At 35.2% G+C, this 21,893-nt stretch overlaps 1 protein-coding gene across 1 annotated transcript in view; it reads left to right on the top strand.

The window, feature by feature from the left end:
* The first annotated feature begins 1,269 nt into the window (after positions 1-1,269).
* The window catches only part of synpra (synaptoporin a), a 64,827-nt gene continuing 44,203 nt past the window's right edge, over positions 1,270-21,893 (top strand). Inside the window, exons 1-2 of the mRNA XM_030135425.1 lie at positions 1,270-1,413; positions 1,550-1,615. Coding sequence (XP_029991285.1) covers positions 1,396-1,413; positions 1,550-1,615 — 84 coding nt within the window. The 5' untranslated portion in view covers positions 1,270-1,395. The remainder of the gene's footprint in view (positions 1,414-1,549; positions 1,616-21,893) is intronic.

Below are 21,893 nucleotides of genomic sequence, written 5' to 3' on the forward strand. Positions count from 1 at the left end.
ATACTTCTGGCTCTGGAAAAAATGCTCAGTAATTTTTCCTGTGTACTGAGACATTGTCCTTGCTTTTATTTTTCATTTAACCCTTTCATGCACAGTGGTCACTACAGTGGACAGTTATTCCACAGCTGTTCTCTTGTATATTCATGGATTTTGTTGTTTTAGTTCCATATCAGCCAACACAATACACAAAACACTGCAACTGATAACATTACTGTAACTTGGCTGTTCTTGATAAACCAAATCTAACATGTTTGAGTGTAAATCAATTCCTTGTTATCGTTATTAGCCTGTAATTAACAACAAGAGTTTTTTTTTTTTTTTTTTTTTTTTGACATATTATCTCCATGAAGTGACTAGTATTGGAGTTCACTACACACAAAAAGTTAAGGATATTTCTTTTTGTTTTTTGTCTTATTTTATTTTTATTTTTTTTTGTCATTTTTTCCATTTGTAAATAAAACTATGTCTGGTCATTAAAAAAATGTGTTTCAATTCAATTCACACACAAAAAAAGTAAAAAGCGTTGTGCAAAAATCCCAACTGAAAAAAACATAGCTCCAAAAATTTTAAATATCCATAACTTTTTGTTTGTAGTGTATGTTAAAATGTGAGAAAACATCAAATTAGCAGCATTTAATGTTTTTATTTCATAGATTTCACGCAGTATATCAGTAAATACACGTTTCGTTGCTTTGAAAATTAAACGCACATTTTTGCAACTCCATGGAAAATAGCTTCATAAAATAATAATAATAATAATAATAATAATAATAATAATAATAATAATAATAATAATAATAATAAAAATTCATCTCATTGTTTTTTAAATGCCTAAAGAGGAATAAAGAAAAAAATCTTGATTAACGTTCTCATAATTAATGCATGAATGGGTTAAGATAAAATGATCTTGTGGGGGGGTACAACTTCCAAAAAAAAAAAAAGACATTGTTGGTTTCTGTTTGAATTAATAAGTACTGGTGCGCATAAATAATACGTGAACAATTATGCTTACATAAGCCACTAAAGATATATTTGTATTTCCAGCAAAAATATTCCTTGCAGGTAAAAAAAAAAAAAAAAAAAAAAAAAAAAAAAAAAAAAAAAAAAAAATCTATAAAAAGGTCCTTGATGGATAAAACAACAAATTAGACCCATCCAATTACAAAAATGAAGGCGTCACTCCTCTTTACTGAAGCCAATCTCTGCCTGTCTCCATGGGAAATTATTCCTCCCGAAAACAATTCCCCGAAGCGGACTCGGGTTTTTCCGGATACAGTCGGAATCAGAGCCGAGAGCCCCTGACTGCGCGCCTCACATCAATCGGGTCTTGGCTTGCGGTTTGAGATTGTTTACATCCAATCAAACAAGTAAGAAAGAAACCAGCCTCAGCCAGAGATGGACAGCGCAAATCAGGTTAGTGAGTCCACTCAAAGGAAGGTGTTTTTTTTTTTACTCAGACGTGTGTGTTTGTCTGATCAGCTGCTCAGTGTGTCGTTAATTGGTCATAGAAATGTGAATGCCTTCATCCAACCTTTGTGTCCTTATGCAGCTTGCATCTGCGGGGACATTTCAAGTGCTAAAATTACCTCTGGGATTTATCCGCGTTTTGGAATGGGTGAGTTGGAAAGCAGATTTTTGTTGTTGTTGCATGCGATAACTTAATTACGCCGCGTAAAAGCACAATGAGTTATGTAATATTGGCTGCTCATTGCTTTGCAGTGTGTGTGTGTGTGTGTGTGTGTGTGTGTGTGTGTGTGTGTGTGTTTACAAAGCACTGACTGGATCCTATATTTCATTCATTCAGTAAACATTACCCTGATGGATTCCTGTAGCTCTTTGGTGAAACTAAAACTTTACCTCATCTGTTGGATTTTTGTGCGTAAATGGTTGCGTTTGCGTTCCTCGGACTTTACCCGCAGTCAGCTCGGTAATGATCCGTTTTACCGTGACTAAATGGCTCAAGTTTATGTAAGGATTTATAGCTCAGTGAGAATTCATGCCAGTGAAACCTGCTTTGTTGCTTTTCAATTATGCGCATTTTTTATTTATTTATTTATTTATTTATTTTTGGTTGTGTTAAAACAGTTTTGCACATTTTTTGCGCAACTGCACTAAAACGCCCCCATTTTACTCCAGGTTAAATGATTTTACCGGAATCAACAATTAAAAAAAAAAAAGAAAAAAAAAAAGGTGTCCTAGCTCTGACTGAATCAAAGCTTTACTACCTCTTTCTGTCTGGGTGCCGTTTGTAGTCTCTGTTTCTGTTGTTTATTGTACAGTGCAGAGCAGCCCAGAGGCAAAAAAGAGATAAGTGATTTTCTTTGATGTGAGTTTAGAGAAATTACTGTAGCCACGAGGGTATTCAGCTCATGCAGACAGGATGAGTTTATGTGTGTGAGCGTTTGTGTATGAGCCTGTCTTCCCCACTTTTATAAATGCCATCAAATGTGCAGAGATTCCTCCAGGAGCAAAGTGTGTCTCTGCGCCATGAAAATCAAAGCAAAATAAAAACAGATTTTTTTGACATGCGGAAGTAAGGAACCTTGTTTCAACTCACTTCCTTTAGACATGTGACATTTTAGCTGAGATAAGGCAGATGTCTTTCAGCGAGGTGAGTTCCCGAGCGTGTCCCCTTGGCTGTTTGTAAGTGACCAGATTTACTGTGATATTTGTGGGCCAGAGCCAAAGAACGAGCAGATGATCCAAAGCACCATCTGTATGATGAAGATAACACTCCGTCAGAGCTCCCCTTGTGTGGGTCTTCTTGTTGCTCAGTGTATGTGGAGGGCAGCATGTGTGATTGTGTGAGCATGACTGCACACCGTCCTTTGACATCTGGTGACGTCTTCATCAGAGGTTCACCTGGTTGCATTCACACTCATGTATTCATGCAATGAATGAATGAATGAGTGCATGTTTATTATTGTGTCCTTCATAAAAATATGCCCAGCCCTTACATGGGCTAATAAGACACCAAAAATATAAACCAAAGATCAAATACCAGACAATAGACACAATGGGTATGAACAAGACAATGTACTAACCCACTAACTACCCCGAAAGCAAAATCATTATGGCTTAAATCTGGCCCAAAACTGGCATGCCATTTTGGCAAAGTTCTGGGCGGATGTATGGGCCCTAAATGGCCTAAAATAGGCAAGCCAAAATCAAACCAGAAGGAAACCAAAATTCATCCAAAACTAAGTGCGGACTTCCAAAATATAGCCATAATTGTCCCAGAAAAGCCCCAAATCCCTATAATCCAGCCAAAAAGTTGCCAAAACTGACCCAAAGAGAGGCCAAAAGGTGGCCAAAATTCACCCAAAATTTGTGTTGATCATGCTTTTAAAACGAAGTGGGGTTTTCTTCTGGGTAGAAATTCCCGCTCTTTGCACATATTTACAGAAATTACCAAAACACAACCAAAACACATCCATATATGGAATAAGATGTTGCCGCACTTTAGTCAATCTTCTGGCTTGCCATAAACATGCCATACCATCCCTATACTTGATCCCACTCTTTGCCCAGTCTTTTGGTTAACCAGACATATGCCATAACTCAGCCATATATAACTGGTGTCTCCATATCTGTTATGGATAACCTTAATCATACCACAGTTAAGCCTAAAGGCTTTCATAATGCCAAAAGAAAGCCAAAAATGCCAGATGTATGCCATAATACTGCCAAAATATTTGCTATCTGGGAACCTAACCTAACTATTTAAACAAACACATGTGCTGCTTTTTCCAGGCTTTATAAACAAATAATGTGAATTTATATACATTTGAACTAAACAACCATTTCATCTTGTCATCATCAGTGTTCCAGAACATATCAGGGTTTCAGATAAACATCGAAAACATAACACATAAACATTGAACAACGAGGCTCTCAGTTCATCATATAGAGGACAATACAAAAAAAAAAAAGAAGTGATTCATTTTCCACTTCCACCAAATCTTTGAACATTTGGGTAAATCTCCCAGTTTCTAAGGCCAGGGGAAAGATTCCTGTACGCAACTGAGCAATAGGGACCTTTGATTCCTGGTCAAGTTTGCGCTGACGTAAAATTCTGTTTTATATGTTTTTCAGTTGAATGTATGTCCGCAGATTCGGTTTAGCTAGGATCCCATTCACCCATTTTTCTTCGATAACAGACATTAGCAGGGTTCCTACACAAGTATGGAAAGTATGGAAAAGTATGGAATTTGACTTTATAAATTTCCAGGTCTGGAAAAGTATGGAAAATGGAAGCAAATGTATGGAAAAATATTCATGTTTTCAAGACTGTTACCACTGTTCTATTTTCTAAAACATAAAATTATGAATATCTAAAAAAAGAAATGGATCGATCTGTTTTTTTAAGGTGCTTGCTAGAGCAGCTAAGATGTTTGTGTAAGAGCACATGCAGTAGGCTATGCATCCCAGAAAACATTTGGGCAGATTGACAAGTTGAATGCCCCGCCTTCTGCTCTTATCCTCCTCCAACCCATTTTAAGGCCCGCCCAGGTGTCGTCAAGTTTCACTGCTGCTTTGACGGACAGGTGATGTCCACACACTGTTTATGAGCGAACTATCCAACATGCCTTGTATGACTGTTGACAGAACTCATAATGGATAGATGTAAATTCTCTGATGACTTGCTTATAAATCCCAAATATAAAGACCGCTTGGCTGGTTGGAAAATTTTTACCAAGACATCTGGAAATTAGGGTCTGGAAAAAATGTGGAATTTTTAAATTTCACATGTGTCGGAACCCTGCAGTAGGTTAGCTCTGATCTCTGTTAACGCTACATGAAAGGTTGTTGTAGAATGTATATTGAAGTTGTGCTTCTCCAAAGACAGCTCTGATCTCTGCCACCCAAGGGAACCTCGTCCTACTCCAGCCAAATACTTTTTTGGTTATTCGATTATCTGGCATAGTGCTGCGTACCTAAACCCATGTTCAGGTTCAGGTCCGGACTCGAGTCCAGAGGTTTAGGTTAAGGTCTGGACTTATAAGTCATCATGACTTATGTGTATATATATATATATATATATATATATATATATATATATATATATATATATATATATATATATATATACATATATATATATATATATATATATATATATATATATATATATATATTTCAGTGTGCTTCAGACTGTGAGTCTGTGAGTTTTACCATAAATTAGCGATGCTGACAGTGTCTTTGACTCTTTGTCTTGCATTCTTGGTACATTGTTTTGCCCCTTGCAAAAGGTAATGCAATACGAACGCAAGACTCCCGATGTTACTCTACTAATATATGCTATGATGCTACGACAACAATTACGAAAAATTCAGGCTATCAGACACCTATTACAATTTACATGCCTATTTTCCTGAACTGAAAATCCTTAAAACGTAGGGTAAAACTCACCTTGACAGTTGTTATTTTGCCCACCAAACATCGCCGTCAATGTGGCTGAGGCAGCATGTGGGGTTGTCTCTATGTCGCGGTGGTGTCTCAAGTGCCTTGCGATGTTTGACGTTCCCCCAGCGCACTGGATCTCTTTCCCACACAGTTTGCACTTTGCCTTATCAAAAGGCAGCTTCGTCACATGGTCCCACACTTCACTGTTGGTACGCCGCAGCATTGTGTTTACCTGACCTGTGATCTGATATCCAATATGGCAACCGTACATAAGTGCTAGTTTGTTTTGCAAGTCCAGTACCGGTTCCCGACGTTCCGGTTTTTTTTGGACTTAAACCGAAACGTTTTTACAAGTCTAGAACCGGTCCATCGTACCGGTACGCAGCACTAATCTGGCATATTAATAATTTGATTCCATAATCAAACCATTTCACATTTTCTTTGAATTGAACTGGAACCCAGCCCATGTCACCCTGCGTTGCCAAAACTGAAACAAATTTACGAACCCCATGGAAGCAGCTGATTGCTCTGTTTTCAGCAGCATCTAAAGCTGGACATTGTTTGCCCACCCCCATACACCTTCAGCATAGTTTGTGCAATATTGGAAGCAAGTCATGGGTAGTTTCACAGTTTTCCTTCTCACCCTTGCACACACAAATGCAACACTCCCATGGCCAGGCTATACCTCAGCACCTTCATGACAGTGTGATGAAAATGACCTTTTACTTGCTGTATCTTCCTCCCCCCTTTCACTTTAAAAGAACAAAATTCCAGCAGCTCTTATGTTGGCCAGTGGGCTTATAAAAATGCAAAAAATTCAAATTATGACCCGGGTATTCAGATTTATTCTGCAGGAAAGGCTTTTCACCATCTGTGGTGTGGTTGTGGTTCTGCTGTTGGCCATGTTTAACAGCAAAGAGGGATGGAATCTCCATGCCGCCTCAGCTAAACAGTTGGAGTCAGTGATATAACGATGATACATACAGTATCTGTCCTCATTTGAGACACACGTTGTCTTGTAGATTTCATTTCAGCAACACTTTCATGGGCAACTTTGCTGCACCTGACAAAAATAAGATTCTGTTAACCCTCCGAGATGTAATCAGACACTGGAGAGCAAAAGCGTCTACTGATCTAAAATGTTTAATGACTTTTACCAGTTCTAACTGTACATTGAAATAATTAGTGTAAAATATAGTTTTTCAGCTTTTCACTGTCATCAGATGTGACCCATGTGGACTTCCAGAGGCTCCTTAGTGAACATGGAAACACTGTCATCTTTTGCAACATCGATTCATTAATACAACCCATGTAGTCTGACAAATGGCAGTGTTTGCAAATGCTTGTTTTTATGTTCAGTTAATGATACATTTTGCTGAAAAAATCAGTTTTCTCTGTTTTCATTTAATAATATTTGAATTTACTGTACAGCTTTTATGAACATCTACAGCCGGGGTGTCAAAGTCATGTTAGTTCAGGGGCCACATAACAGTCTAATATGATCTAAAGTGGACCGGACCAGTAAAATTATAGAAATACTAGGATAAGAACTTATAAATAATGTCAACTCCAATGTTTTCGCTCTGTTTTTGAGTGAAAAAAGTAAATTGAATGAAAATGTTTACATCTACGAACTGTACTTGAATGTAACATGAACAAATATGAACAACCTGAAAATTCTTAAGAAAATAAATGCAATTTTAACAATATTATGCCTTAGTTTATCATTTACACATGAACATTATAAGTTACAGATCACAGTGGATCTACAAATACACAAACAGGCAGAATGTTGTTAAAATTCCATTTACTTCTCTTAAGACATTTTAGGTTGTTCATATTTGTTCAGGTTATTTACATTTATTTGTAAAAAGCTAGTCTGTAAATGTAAACATTTTTGTGCAATTTTACTTTTTTTTTTTACACTAAAACAAAGAGAAAAAATTGCAGTTTTCATTATTTATAGTTTATTTTGATAGTATTTTATTGGTCTGACCCACTTTAGACTGAATTGAGCTAAAATGATTTTAACATCCTTGATTGTTAATATCTTCAGTGTAATTTTTGCCCGGGCCGCATGTTTGACACCTGTGGTCTACAGGATCAGTGAATTAAATATAAGGAAATATCCAATTTTTGCTGAAAAATGCAAAATGCAGTGAATAACATAACAATAAATGGTGGTAAATCACTTAGAGGGGGTTAAATGTATAGAGAAATTCATTTGGAAGTCACCACAAAAGTAGTTTGAGGTCCTTAAGACTTAACAATCATCATCAGTATAAAACAAAATCAATGGATTATGCTGTAAATGTATTAGAGGACCAAAAGGAAAGGACACCACTCGCTCCATAACTACTATACCTACTTATTTTAGGATGAACATACAGATCCCTCCCACTCAAAAGAAATCATGCCATGCCCAGCTTTGTACCCACGTCTATTAAACCTTTGAATGCCTGAGCTAGTCTGGGGGTCTGACCCATTTCCAAGTAATTATTCATTTATTTATTTATTTATTACTCAAGAACACTTTTTGGGCCTAAGTTATTCTACACTTTTAAGCATTTCTCTTAAAGATGCACATGTATGGATATGGATGGATGAATGGATGTACAATTGTATGTGAATGTTGTGTAGTTTTGTGGTTGCACTGATGTTTTCTTACAGATATGAAGTTCCAAATGAATAAGTTTTATGAATTTGACTTAAATTGAAGACTACATCAGATAATTTTTTTAAATCTGTAAAAAAAAATAATAATAATCCAACTTTACACCAAAACAATAGATGCATTTTTTCCTTATTTATCAATATATGGTAGAAGTACATGACAAAAGATTGTAATGCCTGTCATAAATAATGTATTATAAAGTTTGATCTGTTGTATTTTAATGAAAGTGTACTTAGTAAACAAAGCAGGTAAACAATATAATGTAAATCAAAGAAAATATTTTTAAATGTAAGTAAAAAAAAAAAAAAAAGACAGGAAAATGTACAGAATTGAAAGTTAAATGGAAATGCAGACAGTAATATTAATATAGAAGACAACAGGAAAAGAACGACCTGTCTGTGACTCCGGCCAACCAAACAGTAACTGTGAAGTGATGTGACATGTTGCATTACAAACACAACAGGATCTACAACGAAAACATTCAGATTTTCTGTTGATAGAAAATCTGAGTCTGTCCCTTTAGATCCACCAGCCTGAAAAATTGCAGTATGTAGTGAACACAGTCAAAGAAACTTATATAGGTCAGGAATATCCATTAAGGATAGTCGTATTTAGAAATGAAGACATGTCCTCAGTTCTGAATCGGCAAGAGATTGGTCATGTTGGAAGATACTGTCATGCAGCATGTGTATGTGTACCATGGTAGGTATGGATACTACCTACCTTATGTAAGCATTTTAGGTCAAAATGTGATGTAGATTTTACAGTCCGTGTGTTTACATGACAACTTTTATTCCTGGTTTAAACTGATTAAAGGTTAGATCCTATTTCAGATGCCTGTAAACACCTTATTCCTGGTGAAAAAGAAAAGTTTGGATTAAATTTAAACCTAATTAAAGTCACTGGTTTAATCCACTTTTTAATCCGGGCTAAATTATTCCTCGGACATGTAAACCTTTTATTCTGTTTGGACTTTATTCCTTCCATTCTGCACATGCTCATTGTCTTGTCCCGTCGCGATGACGCACACATTCTGCGTTGGCAGAATATGCAATGCAGTCTAGTCAACCCAAACCGTTCCAGTGGGCTATTCTGATGGGATCTACCAGCCTGGAAAACCCCAAAGGACTAGTTCATCACTTGTTTTTATTAATTCATTTGTCATGCACTAATGAGTTCGATAAGTGGGCAAAACAGTTTGCACTGCAGTGCACCGATTTCCTTGTTCTCGCAGCCCTTCCGTTAGCTTAGCTTAGCTTAGCATAGCTTAGCATAATCGCTTCATTCCTATGGTCAGACGTAGCCAGGCTTTTATAGGTGATTTGTAGTATTTTATGAGTGATTTTGTGAAATTCAGTTCTCCCTAATCATTCCTTTAGTCCGGTGGGGTCAGTATGATCACAAATTGAGGCTCAAATCATGGTCATGTGACTTACTGCACTAATAAAATCTTGGGAAATAAAAACTAATGCAAAGCTAAAACAGTAAAGCAAAGCTAATTTAGCCCATGTATCCCTTCCAACAAAAAGACTTTCCAACTTCCGACAACACATTGTATGAGTGCAGTAAGTCGCGAATCTAAAGAAATAATTAGGGAGAATCGAATTTTACAAAATCACTTACAATAGACAACAAATCACCTTTAAAAAACTGGCTACGTGTGACCATGGAAATGCAGTGACTATGCTAAGCTAAGCTAACAGAGGGGCTGCGAGAACCGAATAAACGTTTTTCATGTAAACCTTTATTCAGGTTTAACATTTCCATGTAAACAGAAGAGAAAATACTTTAGTTCTGAATTAATTTCTTCTGGAAAAATAAATCGGATTTAAAAAACATCATGTAAGCGTACCCAATGATGGACAGACAGATCAATGTAATAAATGTACACAGCTATAAAACCCACTCAGTTATAGCAGCCAGTCCAGTATAATATGTGTTATTTTTGCAGTAAGGTAAGTTTAGAAGTCAGTCTTCCCAACAGCAACAAAACATCTAATGCCTGTAGGTTAAAACTGATGAACCACACCCATTCAGTGCTGAAGAATCACTGAAAATAGACTTAAAACTTGCAAGCCTTGCAACATTAATGCTGCAATCAATGATGTAATGCTCAATGTACTTGGCTCAATTTCGATGAATATACACCTGTGAAAGAGAGAAAGTTGGTAAAAACCTGTGACAAACTGGCAATATAGTCATTTAATACATCCCATACAGAACAAGCCAGCGTACAAAGAGTGTATCAAGATATTGACCCTCCATATAATGTATGTTTTCTTTGCGAATCTGAAAACACAATGATGATGATTTAGAGTTCCCCTGAATAGCACTTAAACTTCCCATGATACCACAGCTTACTTGCAGTCCTGCTGTGGCAACCTTTTGAAAAAGATAAAAGGGAAAGATCCAAATGCATTTGATGAGCTTGTGAATCACTCATCTGAGAAGTAATTGATATTTGTTACCCTGACCCCCGAAGAGGAGGCAAGGGGTATTGGTTTGGTTTGGTTTGGTTTGTTTGTTTCTTTGTTTGTTAACACTCTGGCAACAAAACTATTGGTTGAATTCCTACCAAATTGGGTTTATAGATTGCCAGTGACCCAGAATAGATCTTATTACAGTTTGGGAACTGTAGGTCAAAGTTCAAATTTTGGATGAATTTTTTTGAAATCGTTTTTCCTCTACCATTTACTTATAATGGGCAAAATTTCAAATGTCTGTACCAGCAAAACTATTGGTTGAATTCACAACAAATTGGGTTTATAGATTGCCAGTGACCCAGAATAGATGTCAGTACATTTTGGGAAAAGTTGGTCAAAGTTGAAATTTTTATGAATTTTTTAAAAATCTTTTTTTTTCTCCCATTTTCTTATAATCGCCAAAATTTCAAATGTCTATAAACACATCAGTTTAGTTTCAATTCAGTTGTCATCGTGTCTGAATGGGCTTCCTCCCACAATCCAGAGACATGCACTGATAGGTTAACACACAGGTGTCAAACATGCGGCCCGGGGGCCAAATCTGGCCTGCCAAAGGGTCCAGTCCGGCCCTTGGGATGAATTTGTGAAATGCAAAAATTATACTAAGATATTAACGATCCTTTTAGTTCAGGTTCCACATTCAGACCAATTCCATCTCAAGTGGGCAGGACTTGTAAAATACTATCAAAATAACATATAAATAATGACAACTCCAAATTTTTCTCTTTGTAAATGTAAATATTTTCATGTATTTACAATAAAACAAAGTATAATTTCGCAAAAAATGTGAATAACCTGAACAAATACGAACAAACTGAAATGTCTTAAAAGAAGTAAGTACAATTTTAACAAGATTCTGCCTGTTATTAAATGTTTGGTGTATTTTTTATATTATAATGTGGATGTGTAAGTGATAAACTAAGGCACAATATTGTTAAAATTCCACTTATTTTTTTAGTTTGTTCATGTTATTCACATCTTTTGAAGGGATAGTTTGTAGATGTAAACTTTTTCATTGTGTAAATTAACTTTTTTCGCTCTAAAACATAGAGAAAAGTTTGGAGTTGACATTATTTATATATTATTATGTTATTTTTTTACTGGTTCAGCCCACTTCAGATCAAATTTAGCAGAATGTGGCCCCTGAACTAAAATAAGTTTGAGTAGGTTAATAGGTCAGTGTAAATCACCTGTAGGTGTGGATATGAATGGTGGTTTGTCTGTTTCATATTTCAGCCCTGTGGCAACATGTCCAGGGTGTACCCCGCCTTCACCTGATGGTAGGTGGGGTAGGTTCTAGCACCCCCATAACCCTCAGAAGGACTAGGTGGTTCAGAAAAAGGATGGATGGATGGATATTTTCTCTGTTCTTATTTGAATGTCTTTGGAACAGCTCAACAGAGGTTTAAACTGGAAATCAGTGGCCATTTTATTTACATTTACATTTCTAACAGCTGTGAATAAAAGTTCCCCTTAAACTCTTTCTGTGAGATCTGTGAACTGTTTTGGAAAAGGGAACGAAAGCAGCGAAAACGTGTTACAACATTTGCAAGAGAACACATCTGCTGTGATAAGAGGATGGTGATAAACATGAAGCAGATCACACTTTCATTGAGTGTGTCTCAGCAGTTGAGAAAAACTGTAATATAAATGAGGTCCCAGTTGGGTGTAAAGACACAGGAGCCTGCGGGAACAGACACTGTCCTCCATCAACTAACATCCAGCTGGGTTATTATAACTGTCAAACACAGGAGGACACCGAAAGTTGAGTAGAGCTAAATGGCAAAAATATCAAATGCACGACAGTCTCTATTGAAATCACCTGTTTATTGATCAGATATTTCTCTTCTTCCTGACCACTAGGGCTGTAGTTTCAGTGTCAGTTAATGTCTTGAGTATTTTGTCGATTAATGACTCATAAAAAATATGTTTAGAGTTTCCGAAAGTGGACATGGTCATCCTGAAATCTCTTACTTGGTCCACAACTCCAAAAATATTCAGTTTAATATAGTAGAGCAGGAAGGAAACTATTTTTATTCTTCAAAATGTATTCAAACTGATGATCAATTATCAGAATAGTTGGATATTAATGTAGTTGCCAATAACTAATTGTTTAGTTGCTACTAGGGATGTAACGGTTACCGGTATAACGATAAACCGCGGTAAAATTCCAGACGGTTAGTATTACCGTTTAAATTCTAATTATCATGATAACCATGTTTGATTACTGCACTTTGAAAATTCATGGTACTGCTCATTTCCTGGAAAAGCAGCAGCACTCCAGGCGTTATCTATCTATCTATCTATCTATGAAAAAGAAGCTAAAACAACTCAAACTTTATATGGAAAATGGTCAAACAATGGCCATAAGGTGACATCTTTAATGCACATTTGTATATTTGATTGTTTACATGTTAATATTTTAACGTTTCTACCAACAGAAAGTACATTGTGGCTATTATTTTATTTTATTTATTTATTTATTTATTTATTTATTTATTTATTTATTTATTTTTCAAAATACAACTTGGTTAAATTATTTCAATATGTTTATAAGTACTTTTTGAACATTTTGAGCACAATTTCAACAATATCGCGATAATAATGATAACCGAGATCATTTTGGTCACAATAACCATGATAGGAAATTTTCATATTGTTACATCCCTACTTGCTACAGTGCTGATGATCACCACTTCTTATGGTTTTTCTGGCAGAAATATTTGGATTGTATTCATCTAATATATAGCATCAGCCAAACATAAGTCTAGATTAATGAAGTAATTGTGTATGTATGCATTCATGCCTATACAAGATGTACAGCATTTTCCTTAAAAATATTAACAATTTTAAAGTTCAGTTTGGTGTTTTGTATAATTGTACTCTAGAGACTTCAAATCTTTGCAACGAAGTGCCTTAATATTTAGATTTAATTCGATTTAAAACAGATCTCAGTGGTTATAGAAACTATCAGAACATTCACTTATAGCTATTAGCCTCAGTTTCTGGATGTATTTGCATAAATAACACTGATCTAAAAATAAAATGCTTCCAGAATAAAAGCAGTGAAATTTTACCATGTGTGAGCCACTGATAAAAAAAAAAATCCAGTCAAAAATGTTACAGTCTTGAGTCTAAATATGAAATTTGAGAATTAACAAGAGAATGGGTTTAACTCCAAAGGAATATTTGTGTCAGAGCTACTAGAGCTACTTCAAAACACTGTCTGCACATGACAATACATTCACTTTACAGGTTCTATCTAGTGGAACATTTATAAATCTATTGTATAAATGTACATAAACCAACATATATGTGTTATAACACTTTATCATATACACTGAAAACATCAGCAAACCAGCACTTCTGTCATTTGTTTACCAATTGTCTAATCCTATTAAAATACCTAACATTTAGCACATTCAATCTCTGAGGCAGATAATTACAAAAAAATTGTAAACTAGTGTAATTAGTCTAACACATAAATCAATTTTTTTAATATACTGTATCTTAATCATGTCTTATAATGATTAAACAAATTATTATTATCTGACGTTATTCCATACAAGCCTTTAGAAGTGACCTCATCCCAGTAAATTATTAATGGAGTAGATATTTTTGCATATTATGACACCAGTAGAAGCACATGTTTGGTTTGTTTACATGTCCCCAGGCCCTGTAAGCTTTTGTTGAGGCGCTGACTGACATTATGCTTGCTAATAATAATGAAGTGATTGTCATGTGGATAAACAGAAGGTTCTTTAAAGGTTACCTTACTTTGATGAGTAGGTTTCCTGCATCTACAGACCAGTGTGTAACCTGCACCAACAAGTGTGAGGAAAATCCATCTGCCATATCTGAAGGAGATTCTGGAGGATGGATGTGCAGTTCAGTGTGTGTATATATATATGAGTGTGTGTGTGTGTGTGTGTGTGTGTGTGTGTGTGTGTGTGTGTGTGTGTGTGTGAAGGCGTGCGGGCTCTTGGCCTGTTTGGCACACTGTCAGTGGCTGGCATATTCTGCTCGAAACAGCTGTAAGGTCCCCCACTCTCTACCATGGACCAACTCATGCAGAAGCTGTCCTTTGAGATGTGCCCAGACTCTTCACTTGTATGTGTGTGCGTGTATGTGTGTGTGTGTGTGTGTGTGTGTGAGGGAGAGATGGAGGGAGAAAGAGAGCAAAAATATACAGTTGATTGAGCACATGATGCAAATGATATACATGCATTTTTTTTTTTTTTTATGCACTAAAGCATCACCACGACTGTTGTATCATCTCAGGCACAGCGGTTTTACCAGCACTGTATGAACTCAATTGCTTCCTGTAAAAGCCAAACACAGCAATTTCCTGATGACTCACAAACAATGAGTCTATCATGAGTCTTATTTATGAGTAAGGTTTCTCCTCATCCAAAATCTAGGTCTGACCCAATGTCCTCTGACGTCACCATCAGCATTTTACTGTACTCCGTCATGTACTACCCTGAGCTGGACAGAGCGCGGTGTGTGTTAACCCTCCGGTATCCGGGTGCGCCTTTTAGGCACACTTTATGCTTCATGTTAAAAAACTTCATATTATTTTTCACAATTTAAATTAGGTTAGAATTCAAAAGACGACAAACTGAATTTTACACCAGTTATTGACATGTATTGATAGGATTAATGGATCAGCAGGTATTAAACGTTTTAGGTCAGTAGATGGTTTTGATTAATGGTGAAGGTTTGGGTCTTTATGGGTTAAAGTTGAGGGTTATTATATCAAATACAGTAGAAAAAACTGAAGAAAAAGTGACTTTTTTAGTAAAATATATCATTAACCCTCCGGTATCCGGGTGCGCCTTTTTCAGGCACACTTTGCACTTTGTGTTAAAAAACTTCATATTATTTTTCACAATTTAAATTAGGTTAGAATTCAGAAGTTGTTCATTTTTGCATGATCTTTAAAATTCTGGCCACCAACTAAAATGTGCACATTGTAAACAAAAGAAAATCACAAGACTAGCATCTGACTCCCAAGTGTGCCTAACACGCACTGTTTCTTCCATTTGATATGTATGATTAGGGCTGACCTTGATTTACAAAAATAAAATCAAATTAGAGCAGAAAAATAAATCAATATATAATATTTAATAGTTTGATTTATAGGTGTGCATTTTACGCACAGTTGGTGACAGATGCTAGTATTTTTTAACATCTGACCTAGCGCCAAAAATAATATTGCAAATTAACCAATGTTGCTGTTAATCATTGACATATGCCAGGCTGCAAAATCAAATAATATGTGATCCACTTTTTTTTTTTTATAGTATATTGAAAAACATTTATTTTTTGTGTTTTTTGCATCTACAAAAATGGTTTGTTTACATTACAAACACAGCATTTAAAGGGTTAAAAAATGTGACAATTATTGAGTATTTGGTATTTTTATATATGGCTCAAGTTGATGAAATAGAAAAAAGTGTAAAAGAATTAAAAACAAACTGTATGAAAAAATTTTTTGACATTATTCCACAAGTGTGCCGAAAAGGCACACTTGTTGCTTAGTAAGGGCCTTCCTGGACGGGATACCGGAGGGTTAATGATACACAGCCTCATTTCATTGTCCAAATTTAGACACTAAATGCATCTAGTGCAGGGGTGTCACACTCATTTTAGTTCAGGGGTCACATACAGCCTAATATGATATGAAGTGGGCCGAACCAGTAAAATAATAACAGTGAAAAAGTCAAATCAAATTATGATAATGTTAACATCTACAAAAAAACGAATAATATGAACTGGAAACATCTTAAGAAAAATAAGTCCAATTTTAACAATATTCTGCCTCAGATTATCAGTTTATCCTTTACACATGTCCATTACAACTTACATTACAATTACAAATGCACGAAACATTTAATAACAGGCAGAATATTGGTAAAATTGGATTTACTTATCTTAAGACATTTCAGGTTTTTCACATTTTTTGTAAAATAACAGTTTTTAATATAAACATTTTCATGTAATTTTACTTTTTTACTCTAAAACAAAGATGAAATTTGCTGTTTTCATTGTTTATAGGTTTAATATGATAGTATTTTACTGGTTCTGACCCACTTGAGATCTAATTGTGCTGTATGCGGAATCTGAATTAAAATGATTTTGACATCCTCGATTGTTAATATCTTCAGTGTAATTTTTGTATTTCACAAATCCATCCTACTGGCCAGATTGGATCCTTTAGTGGGCTGGATTTGGCCTCCTGGGCCACATGTTTGACACCTATGATCTAGTGTAATTAAGGTCATCACAATCATTAGATTATGTACATTTAATCGTGATTGATGATGTATGCATTGATCATATGATCTCTCTATGATGATCTTCTTTAATGTTTAATTTTAATGTTTAATATACCTGTCTTCTGTACCTGCTTTTTTATGTTTTTAATGTGTTTGGTTTCTGTTTTTATCTGCTGTGTGTAAAGTGTGTTTGAATTCCATGAAAAGCAGTATACAAATAAAACGTATTATCTGTATGTATTTCATATTTTGCTCTTAAAATCAACTGATGACAGTAACACTACAAACGACCAATAATGTAATACTAAGTAAAATGCATTAATTTCACTGGTAGTCTGGCTATTTCAAATTAATGTTAACTGTTATACAAGTAAATTAGACGAAAGTGTGTAAATGACTTTTTTCATCTTACTTAATGGACTGTAAATTTCAGTAACTCCAGTTTCCTCTTTTCAAGGAATTATATACATCCTCTTGCCAGAAGGCATTGTTGTGTTTTACAAATGTAGCCCAAGAATCTATATTACAAAGGGGAAGTGGACTCGAGCATCACACAAAATCCATAAAGAGCTGACTGCTGCAGTTTAGCATATTATGTATGTTTGGTCAAGGAAGAGACTAGCAAAAACGGCAAGTTGATTGGACTAATATTTTGGCAGATAGTAATTTTGGAATACAATAGCCTTACAAATGCCCAGAATCATAGAATCATCATTGAAGTTGGTTACCTAGCAACAGATAGACAACAGGGCCACATTGCCATAGTGTCTGAGAGGTTATTCAACAGAAAATGCCAGTGGAATTTACCAAGAAAGTAGGGCTGGGCGATATGAAAAAAAAAAACATATCACGATATTTTTTTTCAAATCAGACGATATCGATATGTATCATGATATAAATCAAATCACTATTCTTGTCAAGTTTAAATTTTCCATTACTCTTAAGTTAGTTGTGAGGACATCTGAAGGTTATTTTGATGTAAATATGATTTATTTTCTGTCAGAGGTTGAACATGACAGATGTGCAGAAGAACATAATACAACTGTTTCAGATAAATGAAACAGGTGCATATATTTAACCCTTTCATGCACAGTGGTCACTACAGTGGACAGTTATTCTACAGCTGTTCTCTTGTGTATTCATGGATTTTGTTGTTTTACTTGCATATCAACCAACACAGTGGATACTTATGCACCATCCCATAATACACTGCAATTCATACCGTTACTGTAACATTCCTGTTCTTGATAAACCTGATCCGCAGCAACATATTTGAGTGTAAATCAATTGCTAGTTGTTAGTAGACTGTACTTAACTTTTTTTTTTAAGTTGTGGTTTGTTTGTTTTTTTGCATATTATTTGAGTGAGTAATAACTGCTATTATAGTATGTTAAAATGTGAGAAAACATCAGATTTGCAACATTAAAACAACATTTATTTCATAATTTTCACACAATATGACAGTAAATGCATGTTTCTTTGCTTCAAAAATTAAACGCATGGTGTCCAGCTGAGTGGACATTTTTGTAACTCCATGAAAAATAGGTTCATAAAAAAAAAAAAAATCACTCACATTGTGTTTTTTTCATGCCTAAAGAGGAATAAAAACACTCAGGAAAAAAATCTTGATTAAGGTTCTCATAATTCACGCATGAAAGGGTTAAAACTAAAGTAGAAGTCTGACCAGCAGGCAACAGCTTTCAAGTTTTAAACAAGAACACAAACAAAACAGACCATCTTTACCAAACAATGCCGGGTGTACAGGGTGGGGAAGCAAAATTTACAATATTTTGAGGCAGGGATTGAAAGACAGTGTATGACCAATTAGTTGATTGAAAGTCATGAGAATTTATTTGCCACAAGAAAATTGACATAATAGAAAATGTTTTTATTCTATGTGTCCTCCTTCTTTCTCAATAACTGCCTTCACACGCTTCCTGAAACTTGCGCAAGTGTTCCTCAAATATTCGGGTGACAACTTCTCCCATTCTTCTTTAATAGTATCTTCCAGACTTTCTGGTAATAGTTTTGCTCATAGTCATTCTCTTCTTTCCATTATAAACAGTCTTTATGGACACTCCAACTATTTTTGAAATCTCCTTTGGTGTGACGAGTGCATTCAGCAAATCACACACTCTTTGACGTTTGCTTTCCTGATTACTCATATGGGCAAAAGTTTCTGAAAAGGTATGGATAATAGTGTTAGGTATGATTATGACATCAATATATGTTTGGTTTCAAAACAAGTGACGTAGTGCCTGCTGAGAAAAACAACTAAGTGTTCATTGTAAATTTTGCTTCCCCACCCTGTATATAGGTGGGGGTGCGTTCTAAACATCCTTTGAACGTCCAACTCCTGGCTTCTATGCCTCTGTTGTACGATGGAATCTAAATGGTTCTCACCCTACTTTTCAGTAACCCAGTCGCCCGAGTTCACTGTCTCATTTTCTCCTGTGGGAACACTCATTACCTGTCGCTGTTGCCCAAACATTAGCTTGTGTGCTTCGGCAGCTCTTACGCCTGTACTGTGTGCGTCAACCAAGGTTCTAGTAGTTTTGGATTTTTCATTATAATTTGGTTTTATTTAGTTTTGACTTTTTTTTCTCTAATTCCGTTAGTTTTAATTCGTTTTTGGAGCAGCTAGTTTTTATTAGTTTTCATTTTTTTTCTAAATGCTTAGTTTTAGTGTAAATTTTAGTTTTGTCGTATCTTTTCTCTTCTTCTCTGTTACATTCAAATAAATCCCAGACAGGACTCTGCTGCTTTCTGCCAACTTTAGTCTCCATGTTTCCAGGTAGAGTGGGGACCAGAACACGACTGGAAACCACAAGTGACGGACCATGAAGGGTCGTATGATGCAAGCAGACCAAATTTCTAGAGCAAAATAAATCGATTTCGTATCAATCCAACACTGACAAAGACGAAAACGAAGGGAATTTTACCCATAATTTTGATACGTTTTAGTTAGTTTTGTAAGCACACAATACAGTTTCAGTTAGTTATCGTTTTTTTTTTTCTTTTAATTATAGTTTTTATATATTTCAGTTAACGAAAATGGTTTTACAATTCTAGTTTTCGTCATTTCGTTAGTTTTCTTTAACGATTATAACCTTGGCGTCAGCCTAACTTGCTGTGGCTCTAGCATGATTTGTTCGGTGTGGTGTTACTTAATTACGATTGGCTGTTCTTATGCCTGTCAAAACATGGATGAATGAATTCTATCAAAATTATATCAAACATGTCTTATATTTCTATTAGGGATGTAACGATATGAAAATTTTGTATCACGGTTATTGTGACCAAAATTATCATGGTTATCATTATTATCGCGGTATTATTGAAATTGTGCTCAGAATGTTCAAAAAGTACTAATACACACACTGAAATAATTTAACCAAGTTCTATTAAAAAAAAATTTAAAAAACAAATAAAATAATTGGTACAATGCACCTTCTGTTGCAGAAACATTCAAATATTAACCCTTAGTGGTCTGAGCCTATTTTGGCTGTTTTTCAGTACTTTTGATTTTGCGTTTATACACTTTATAAACAAATGTTTACTATATCCATGTTTGGGATCTTTTTTTTCAGCACAACTTCATCTATATCATCTGCCTATTATTTTTTTTCACTTTAACCTACTATCAACATAAAAGGCCAGAAAACACACACACACACAAAAAATCTGATTTGAAAAATGTATATTTATATACTTTATTGCATAAATAGCACAAAGATGCTTAACAAACCTTTTCAAAGACTTTAAAAGTGAATATTAGTTCCAAATATTAGGTATATAAAAATAAATTTATAATAAACTAAAACTATTATCAAATATTTGACATAAAAGCACATCTTTACATTGTTTTTTTTCCCCTGAAAGTGTGGTAATCAGACAAGGTTATCATGATAATTAGAATTTAAACGGTAATACTAACCATCTGGAATTTTACCGCGGTTTATCGTTATACCGGTAATCGTTACATTCCTAATTTCTATTGAGAAAAGTTATTTTGCAATATATATCGTCATCGTTTTATTGCCCAGCCCTACAAGAAAATAAAGACAGTAAAGGAATGAACTGGAACAGAGGATCTAGAGCAGGGATGTCCAACTCCAGTCCTCAAGGGGTCGGTATCCTGTATGTTTTAGATGTTTCCCTCTTCCAGCACACCTGACGGTCATTATCAGGCTTCTGCAGAGCTTGATGATAGGCTTATCACTTGATTCAGGTGTGTTGGAAGAGGGATACATCTAAAACATGCAGGATACCGGCCCTCAAGGACCAGGATTGGACAACCCTGATCTGGAGCTTGTGGTTCCCAACACATCAACGCGCTAGTAAAGAAGAAATGTGAAACAATCTCAAGAAAACAACATACATAGATATATTATATTATCTTAAAAAATTGCACTGATTTGTAGAGGAAAGAAAAGAAAAATTCTCCCAAATGCAGAATGCAGGTGGAAAAATGTGAGTGGAATCTGAATAATTCTGTGCATATGTAAATATAGCAAAGACATCACAGATTAAACAGATTTTAAATGCAGGAACTGGCAACTAAAGGTCCCTCCCTGTCCTCATCTAATTGCCTGTCACAGTTTGACCTATTGCCTCAGTGATTTGTTGGAATGTATGTTCTCACAGATGGCTGCGTCTTGTTACACAAACACACAAAAGGGAAAACAAGTGAAAGAGCGAAAAGAGGGAGTTACAGAGAGATGGGCAACATCTGCTGACAGATATCACCAGAGACTTGTTGGTCAAAGGTTTGTTTTTGGCACAAAAGTCACTAAATTTGTTTTGACAATGGGTTTTAACAAAGGAAAAAAATACACTTATTTTAATCCTGTACTGAAGCTACTCATCCATTTGGAAGACAAATCTGAATATGAATGAGCTTCTGATTTACAGAAAAATCTACAGGGTGGGGAAGCAAAATTTACAATGAACATTTAGTTGTTTTTTCTCAGCAGGCACTACATCAATTGTTTTGAAACCAAACATATATTGATGTCATAATCATACCTAACACTATTATCCATACCT

Source organism: Sphaeramia orbicularis, chromosome 5 (genome assembly GCF_902148855.1).
Source record: "Sphaeramia orbicularis chromosome 5, fSphaOr1.1, whole genome shotgun sequence".
Classification (NCBI taxonomy): Eukaryota; Metazoa; Chordata; class Actinopteri; order Kurtiformes; family Apogonidae; genus Sphaeramia; species Sphaeramia orbicularis.